Source organism: Macaca thibetana, chromosome 4, assembly GCF_024542745.1.
Source record: "Macaca thibetana thibetana isolate TM-01 chromosome 4, ASM2454274v1, whole genome shotgun sequence".
Lineage (NCBI taxonomy): Eukaryota > Metazoa > Chordata > Mammalia > Primates > Cercopithecidae > Macaca > Macaca thibetana.
Window position 1 is genome coordinate 131,131,152 of NC_065581.1, and position 9,023 is coordinate 131,140,174.

The 9,023-nt window shown below is 47.1% G+C and overlaps 1 protein-coding gene across 4 annotated transcripts in view; it reads left to right on the forward strand.

Annotated features, from left to right (window-relative positions):
* The window catches only part of SGK1 (serum/glucocorticoid regulated kinase 1), a 153,087-nt gene extending 145,351 nt beyond the window's left edge, over positions 1 to 7,736 (forward strand). For 2 of the 4 annotated variants that reach the window (XM_050787992.1, XM_050787994.1), the window contains 11 exons: positions 2,427 to 2,502; positions 2,939 to 3,014; positions 3,467 to 3,571; positions 3,678 to 3,761; positions 3,881 to 4,012; positions 4,264 to 4,376; positions 4,717 to 4,840; positions 5,297 to 5,392; positions 5,804 to 5,959; positions 6,067 to 6,156; positions 6,545 to 7,736. In XM_050787992.1, coding sequence (XP_050643949.1) covers positions 2,427 to 2,502; positions 2,939 to 3,014; positions 3,467 to 3,571; positions 3,678 to 3,761; positions 3,881 to 4,012; positions 4,264 to 4,376; positions 4,717 to 4,840; positions 5,297 to 5,392; positions 5,804 to 5,959; positions 6,067 to 6,156; positions 6,545 to 6,712 — 1,220 coding nt within the window. In that variant the 3' untranslated portion in view covers positions 6,713 to 7,736. Of the gene's footprint in view, positions 1 to 995; positions 1,446 to 2,068; positions 2,282 to 2,426; positions 2,503 to 2,938; positions 3,015 to 3,466; positions 3,572 to 3,677; positions 3,762 to 3,880; positions 4,013 to 4,263; positions 4,377 to 4,716; positions 4,841 to 5,296; positions 5,393 to 5,803; positions 5,960 to 6,066; positions 6,157 to 6,544 lie in introns of those variants that run through there. The other 2 variants (XM_050787991.1, XM_050787993.1) reach the window with 2 other exon arrangements.
* Positions 7,737 to 9,023: the final 1,287 nt, after the last annotated feature.

Consider the following 9,023-nt stretch of genomic DNA (forward strand, 5'->3'; position numbering starts at 1 on the left):
GTGCTGGGATTACAGGTGTGAGCCACTGCGCCCGTCCCCAGTAAGTGCTTTTTTTTAAGTGTGGGCACTAAGAAAACGTTCCCAGCCAGACTCCAGGAAAGAGAATGTGTTTCTCTTCTCTCGGTTTGGGACTGTTGCAACAAAGCAAACCAAGAAGCAGTTGAGACTAGAGATCACTTTAGGGCAAGTGGGGGTGGTTTTGCCTGCAAAACAAACCCCTGCCCAAGACCAAGGAAAAGGCGTTTCACATGCTATTCCTGGTTTGACAGCTGGTATTTCGGGACTGTGCCAGATCCAGTAGGCAACTTTAAAATGGCAGAGCCCTTGGCAGCAAGAGGTCATGGCAGGGCAGCCACCGCAGACAGCAACAGCAAGCGCCAGGTACCTGGCCTTGCGAATAGTGGTAACTTGTAACTGCCTGCTCTGGGCCCAATCGCTGCGCTCGCGGCTTCCCAGCCAGCACTGGCTCACGTCCCCGCGCCGGCGGTCAGCCTGCGGCTCCCAGACATCCCCCAGTCGCGGGGTTACTGGAAGGCACCGGCATCGCTGCTCTGCAGAGCCCGGGCCGCCGCCTCCAGCTTCCCTCCCTTCCCTACCCTGCCTTCTGCAGCGGGGTCACCCGGCTAATCTTTCAGGATAAAGTCACAGTTTCTGTGGGACTCGAGAGAAAGAGCGAGGTGGCAAAACGAAGACAAGCCCTGGGGCAGCCTTGAGTTAAATCCAGGGAGGAGTAGGGATGATTTTAAGATCATGTATCGTGACCTGCAGGGTTTTCAGGTGGGAGAGCGGGAGAGAAGCAGGCCCCATAGAGGAATCGAGGATGCCCGGGTCACGCCAGGTCGGTCTCCGGGCAAAGCTACCCCCTCCCTTCGCTTGTTACCTCCTCACGTGTTCTTGGCATGGCAGAGATTAAAAATGCAAGGAAAAAAATTACATGCGGAACGGACAAAATGTTCTCAGAGATTACTTCAGAAAAAAAAAAAGTGAAATGCAGATTGTACTTTTTCCTTTAGAGCAGAGACGACTTTTATTTCCGCCCCCTCCCCTCCACATTCCTGACCTCTCCCTCCCCCCCTTCCCTCTTTCTTTCCTTCCTTCCTCCTCTTCCAAGTTCTGGGATTTTTCAGCCTTGCTTGGTTTTGGCCAAAAGCACAAAAAAGGCGTTTTCGGAAGCGACCCGACCGTGCACAAGGGCCATTTGTTTGTTTTGGGACTCGGGGCAGGAAATCTTGCCCGGCCTGAGTCACGGCGGCTCCTTCAAGGAAACGTCAGTGCTCGCCGGTCGCTCTCGCCTGCCGTGCGCCCCGCCGCCCGCTGCCCGCTGCCCATGAGGGAGATGCAGGGCGCGCTGGCCAGGGCCCGGCTCGAGTCCCTGCTGCGGCCCCGCCACAAAAAGAGGGCCGAGGCGCAGAAAAGGAGCGAGTCCTTCCTGCTGAGCGGACTGGGTAAGCGCGGTCGCCGGCCCCGCTGGGGACTTGGCTCACTTCCCCAGAGCGGCTCGGCTCCTGCCCGGCTCGCGGGCTCGTCCGCAGGGGCAGGCTTTCGTCGGAGTTCTGGGAACCGGGGTCCCGGCAGCGGGAACGGGAGGACCTGGCAGGCAAGGTCGCGCGCTTCGCCCTGCGCCCCAGAGATAAACCCCAGAGGGTGGCGCGCACCGCCGGCTTGGGCTGGGGAGGGAGGTGGGGGTCCGGCCGCAGGACGGCGCCAGGCCGGGGAAAGGGAATCTGCAGGGAGGGAGTGAGCGAAGCCACCGTGGCCGCCGCGCACCCGCCGGGAAGCGCCTCGGCGCTGCGACCCCGGCTTTCTCGGGCGGCGGAATAAATGAGAGGTGGAAAACTACCCTGGGCTCTCCGGCCCTCCCCGCGCCCTCCGCTGGCGCGTTCCCTCTCTTCTGCCTCGGGGGCCGATGGAGGCTGATAACGGCCCCGCGCCAGGCCCTCCCCGGACGGTCCTCGCGCCCCTGGCCGGGGCTCGCCCTCTCAATGGGGACAGAACCGCCCGCCACAGGCAGCACCGCTGCCAGCAAACCGCGAGGCGGTCCGGGCGGAGGGAGGGGCGAGGCGAAGGGCGGGGCCGCTTCTCATTGTCGCGCAGGCCCCGCCCCCGCGGCGGGGCCTCGCCTATAAGGCCGAGCGCGCGGCCCGGCGCGGCACACACCGAGCCGGTCTCCGAGCGCTAACGTCTTCCTGTCTCCCCGCGGTGGTGATGACGGTGAAAACCGAGGCAGCTAAGGGCACCCTCACTTACTCCAGGATGAGGGGCATGGTGGCAATTCTCATCGGTGAGTGCAGGAATCTGGCGGGACTTATGCTCCAGGAGACTCAAAGTGGAAATTTTTTGAAAGTCCGGCATCAGATTAGTGTATGTGGCTCCGGACGTTATGAAGCCGTCTAAATGTTTCTTTATTTCTCCTCCTTAATCCACAGCTTTCATGAAGCAAAGGAGGATGGGCCTGAACGACTTTATTCAGAAGATTGCCAATAACTCCTATGCATGCAAACAGTAAGTTTGACGGGATTTGAGGAAATAAGAATAACTAGTCTGGTTTGAATTTGCCAGCAGTAAACATTCTCATCACGGCGTTTATCGGGAAGGCGAAGACTTCTTCTGGGGTGGGAATCTCTTTTCTCCTTAAATTTTAATATATTAGACACATTTTAAACATTAAAGTTAATTTGCTGTTTTGGCTTGAACTGGAGATGTAAGATAAATGGTTCGTGTCGGCCGAATTCACTCCCTTTCTCCATGAGCAACAATCCTTATTTCTGTATTTAACGGGGTTTATTATTTTCTTTAACTGAGTAATATATTGGGGTATTTTCAGTTTAAACACCGAATTATCCGGGTAGAAGACGGTAGAGCCAGAAACTGACTTTTGATGTTGGTGTGCCCCCTAGTGGCGAGCTGGATTCTGAATCGTGCCCTTTATTCCCTGCAGCCCTGAAGTTCAGTCCATCTTGAAAATCTCCCAACCTCAGGAGCCTGAGCTTATGAATGCCAACCCTTCTCCTCCAGTAAGTATTTTCTATGTGCAGTGCCTCTGTGGAGAACTGTAAGGGAGTCAGTTAGTATTCCTGCCTTAATGGTTTAAAATAGCATTTCTAGAATTTAGTATCAAAGCAGGAATGCTTCATTACTTTATGGCATAACAAGTGATAACAAATATTTAAGTATTCAGTCAGTATTATTTTATTTTTTCGTGGGCGTATTTTACCTCCAAAGTGGATTATTTTAAAAGGCATATTTCATTAAAAAGTTTTATCTGTCCGAAACAACATGATTGTGTGCAGTTTCCATACTCATTTGAAATGACTTGTGATGAAATGTAGTTTTGAATGTTTATAGATAGATGTATGGTCATTTGCCTCAGTCATTTGTAGATGTAACATCTTCTACATCGTTTATATTATAGCTGTCTTCCTTTGAAGCAATGATATTAAAAGAAATCCTTTTCTTTTTTTCCTAGCCAAGTCCTTCTCAGCAAATCAACCTTGGCCCATCGTCCAATCCTCATGCTAAACCATCTGACTTTCACTTCTTGAAAGTGATTGGGAAGGGCAGTTTTGGAAAGGTAATTTCAAATCTGAAGATCTTTTGGTACACTTTCTTCATGTCCTCATTTTACATTCTCCCTGGATAAGGATAGAAAAATGATTTTTTTTAAATTGAAATTTCAGGTTCTTCTAGCAAGACACAAGGCAGAAGAAGTATTCTATGCAGTCAAAGTTTTACAGAAGAAAGCAATCCTGAAAAAGAAAGAGGTATGACATGTGCTTGATGAGGTTGGCATTGGAGGTAGACACTCCTTGAATAATCTTGATCTTGGAATTTTGGTGCCAAGTTGAAATATGCCACTAAATCTGAATTGTCATTTTCCTAGGAGAAGCATATTATGTCGGAGCGGAATGTTCTGCTGAAGAATGTGAAACACCCTTTCCTGGTGGGCCTTCACTTCTCTTTCCAGACTGCTGACAAATTGTACTTTGTCCTAGACTACATTAATGGTGGAGAGGTGAGCAGGGGGAATAGAAGACGTCAACTCCTAGTGTCTCTGCATAGCCTGCTTTGTTTTAGTTTGAGAAGAAAGTTTTCAAAGATACTTGGTGGGGAGAATGTTACCAGAATTAGCATTTCCTTCAACCTATCAGGTTTATAGTTAATAGATTACTTGGGGCTGCTTCCTGCAGTTGTTCTTTTGCTGTATATGTCAAAACTAATTAAGTTCATTTGCAACCCAGCCTGACTTTGTTCTGTCTCTCGCAGTTGTTCTACCATCTCCAGAGGGAACGCTGCTTCCTGGAACCACGGGCTCGTTTCTATGCTGCTGAAATAGCCAGTGCCTTGGGCTACCTGCACTCACTGAACATCGTTTATAGGTAAGCCTGAGAGCTCTTAAGGCTACCTGCTTGGGTATAAAGGAGACATAGCACTGGCTCTTTCACAGGGCCCTAAAATAGTTTGTGTTTATGTGCAACTTGGTTGCCTAAAACCAGATCCCCTAGCACGTGAGCTGGCTTGACTTCGTGCCAAGGGGGAATCAGCCAAGTAGGATTGTGCCTAATCCAGAATAGATGAGAACAAGGCTCCCTTTTTTCTTCACTATACAACTACAGTGAACCTAAAATGCCTCTAATACCTTTAGCAATTATCTTTAAGAGGATATCTTAGGAAGTGAAATTAACTTGTGCAACTACTTTTCTATTCGCTTTTTTACAGAGACTTAAAACCAGAGAATATTTTGCTAGATTCACAGGGACACATTGTCCTTACTGACTTCGGACTCTGCAAGGAGAACATTGAACACAACAGCACGACATCCACCTTCTGTGGCACGCCGGAGGTAGGCGCCCTCTTGGTTTGGTGCCTGGTTTACCCCCGCCTTCCAGGAGAGAGATGTACAATCATGCCTTAAAGTACCAAGAGGAGTAAACTCCTTTCAGAAATTTCTTAGTACAATTCAGTGCAAATAAAATACATTTGTTGTTTGATGTAGCAAGAGAAATCCCAAGGCCTTCTGTTGTTTACTGAAAAGTAGCTGTTTGTAAGAGCTGCATCATAAAAATTTTCTAAATCCCCAAGTAAGAGATACCGAGTGCCCAGCAGTTTCCTAAATGTTAGTACACATAGGTAGCCAGTCACCCTCAAGAAGTCCAGCAGTTTTATCAGGAAGGAATCTAAAGATACATGTCTTCCAAGCTGGCTCTGGGTCTCTCAGCTTTTTCAAACTAAATATGTGGTTGTGGGATTGCCTGCTTTCACCCGTTCTGAACTCTTGTTTCCCTGGTCTGTCTTTCAGTATCTCGCACCTGAGGTGCTTCATAAGCAGCCTTATGACAGGACCGTGGACTGGTGGTGCCTGGGAGCCGTCTTGTATGAGATGCTGTATGGCCTGGTGAGTGGCACTGTGGGAACCATGGAACACTACCTGCTCCCTACAATATTGTCTTCACACAGCCCATGCTTGGCCATTGTGTCTTGCCCTTATCAGTAGGCTTATCAAATGCAGCTAAGAGGCATATTGGTCATTTTATATGTCATAAGAATAATCGCTTACCTAGTTATTTTGTGCATTTCACATTTTACTAGGTAGGACCACACTTAACCTATGTGGTGGTGAAAAACTACCGCTTATTAACATTGCAAAGTAGATACTTAAATAGCAAAGGAAAAGAAAGCATCGAGGTGGGGAGAGCTTCTCAAATCGAGCCTAGTATTTATTGCAGTTTACATCTTTTTCTCTGCCGGTAATATATGCCATACAAAACTTCCAATTAAGCCTAAAGCAAATTTCCCCTTCTTTCAGCCTCCTTTTTATAGCCGAAACACAGCTGAAATGTACGACAACATTCTGAACAAGCCCCTCCAGTTGAAACCAAATATTACAAATTCCGCAAGACACCTCCTGGAGGGCCTCCTGCAGAAGGACAGGACGAAGCGGCTGGGAGCCAAGGATGACTTTGTGAGTGACGTGTTCCTGTTCTCCGGGGCCAGCGGGGACGTGCACTAGACCTCCCTGCCCTTATTGAATGCACCTGTCTAAGTTAATCTTGGGTTTCTTATCAACAGATGGAGATTAAGAGTCATGTCTTCTTCTCGCTAATTAACTGGGATGATCTCATTAATAAGAAGATTACTCCCCCTTTTAACCCAAATGTGGTGAGTATCTGTCTCTTGTAAGTACAGTGAAGCCCAAAGGGCATTCCTTTTAATTCAGGATTGTCTGGGGGAGGGTTGGAAGGAATACATTGGCAGATGTTTTCTCCATAAACCCATTATTTTTCCTACATAAAAAGTACATGTTTGTGTCCCAACAAGGCTCCCGTAATTTTTAAGCACATTTATCAATAAAAGCATCAAAAGGCAAAAAGTGAACGTTATTCTTATGTTGAAACTGTGTGTAGCCTTTTGAGATTTTGTGCTTGAAATGGGTGATTATGGAAGTTGATGTAAGACTTAAACTTGATATGTAAAGCCTGGTCAGGATTTCCCTGTCCTGTGTCCAGTGTGAGTTCTTGACAAGCGTGTTTTTCCCTTCCCCTCACAGAGTGGGCCCAATGACCTGCGGCACTTTGACCCTGAGTTTACTGAAGAGCCTGTCCCCAATTCCATCGGCAAGTCCCCCGACAGCATCCTCGTCACAGCCAGCGTCAAGGAAGCTGCTGAGGCTTTCCTAGGCTTTTCCTACGCGCCTCCCACGGACTCTTTCCTCTGAACGCTGTTAGGGCTTGGTTTTGAAGGGTTTTATGTGTGTTTCTGAATGTTTTAGTTAGCCTTTTGGTGGAGCCGCCAGCTGACAGGACATGTTACAAGAGAATTTGCACATCTCTGGAAGCTTAGCAATCTTATTGCACACTGTTTGCTGGAAGCTTTTTGAAGAGCACATCCTCCTCAGTGAGCTCATGAGGTTTTCATTTTTATTCTTCCTTCCAACGTGGTGCTATCTCTGAAACGAGCATTAGAGCGCCGCCTTAGACAGAGGCAGGAGTTTCGTTAGAAGGTGGACGCTGTTCTAAGAAAGGTCTCCTGCAGGTCTCTCTAGGCTGTGATGATGAATATTATGAAATGTGCCTTTTTTGAAGAGATTGTGTTAGCTCCAAAGCTTTTCCTATTGCAGAGTGTTTCAGTTCTTTATTTTCCCTTGTGGATATGCTGTGTGAACAGTTGTGTGAGTGTGGTATGCCTGATCACAGATGGATTTTGTTATAAGCATCAATGTGACACTTGCAGGACACTACAACGTGGGACATTGTTTGTTTCTTCCATATTTGGAAGATAAATTTATGTGTAGACTTTTTTGTAAGATATGGTTAATAATTAAAATTTATTGAAATGGTCTTGCAATGACTCATTCAGATGCTTAAAGAAAGCATTGCTGCTACAAATATTTCTATTTTTAGAAAGGGTTTTTATGGACCAATGCCCCAGTTGTCAGTCAGAGCCGTTGGTGTTTTTCATTGTTTAAAATGTCACCTGTAAAATGGGCATTATTTATGGTTTTGGTTTTTTTTTTGCATTCCTGATAATTGTATGTATTGTATAAAGAAAGTCTGTACATTGGGTTATAACACTAGTATATTTAAACTTACAGGCTTATTTGTAATGTAAACCACCATTTTAATGTACTGTAATTAACATGGTTATAATATGTACAATCCTTCCCTCCTCCCATCACACAACTTTTTTTGTGTGTGATAAACTGATTTTGGTTTGCAATAAAACCTTGAAAAATATTTACATATATTGCGTCATGTATTATTTTGTGTATTTTGGTTAAGGGGGCAATGATGGGTTAGTTTAAAATTGAAAACCATGAAAATCCTGCTGTAATTTCCAGCTTAGTGGTTTGCTCCCAACAGCAGTGGTTTCTGACTCCAGGGGAGTGTAGGATGGTCTTAAAGCCAACCTAGATTCCAGGCCTTTTTAGCAGCATTTTATGGTGTCTGTCATTCATAAATCCATCCAAAGAAATCCTTTGCAATTCACTCATCTTGCAAGGATGGCTATGAAGTAATGCTTCCTGTATTTATTGCCCGTCCTGTGAAGTTGGACTATGTGTCCTGACATTTGGCTTGTCTTCAGTAACAGGTAATTCTTTCCAGAAATATTTGAAAGCCTGCTCTGGGCTGGGCTCTGTTCTGAGTGCTCAGGATATCGTAGTGGACAAAACAGGTAACTCTTTGCCCTTCCAGAGCCTGATGGAGGCAGACTTAAAGCAGTTTGTTGAGATGGAAATTGAGAAATAGTCTCTGAAGTTTGGGAGAATGCCACTCAAGAGGGTGAGAATTTTTTTTTTTTTTTTTTTTTTTTTTTAAGACATGGTCTTCCTGTCGCCCAGGCTGGAGTGCAGTGGTGTGATCTTGGTTCACTGCAGCTTCTGTCTCCCGGGTTCAAGTGATTCCCCCACTTCAGGCTCCTGAGTGTCTGGGACTACAGTCATGCACCACCATGCCTGGCTAATTTTTGTATTTTAGTAGAGCTGGGGTTTTACCATGTGGGCCAGGTTGGTCTCAAACCCCTGGCCTGGCCTCAAGTGATGTGTCTGCCTCGCCTTCTCAAAGTGCTGGGGAGAATGTTTTAAATAAGTGGATATGTTCCCAAAAAGCTGACCTGGCTGGATATCTGGTTTCTGAGAGTACCTGGAGTTGACCAAGTCCACAGTGGGCTCAGTAAAGGGACCCTGAAGGAGCTCATCCCTGGCTTGGACTGAAGCCTTTTGAGCCAGTGTCTACCTAGCACCCTAAGGGCCCAGCAGGCTCTGCCTCTGGGGCTGTGTGGCAGAGCCCACTCCTAGAGCTCACCCCACTGTGATATGCTCTGCGGGAGAAAGCAAGGTGGCACCATCCTAGGAGATCTTGAGTCCGAAGTGTTTGGACTTTTTCACTCTTGTAGGCCTTCCACACAAATACCTAACAAATAATCAGGGAATCCCCAAACAGTTGATGTTGCTGCTGCCTTATTGCACAAACCCCCTCCAGGCCTGCTGCGCCCCCGCTACCCTGACCTTCCAGTTTGCGCAGGGATTT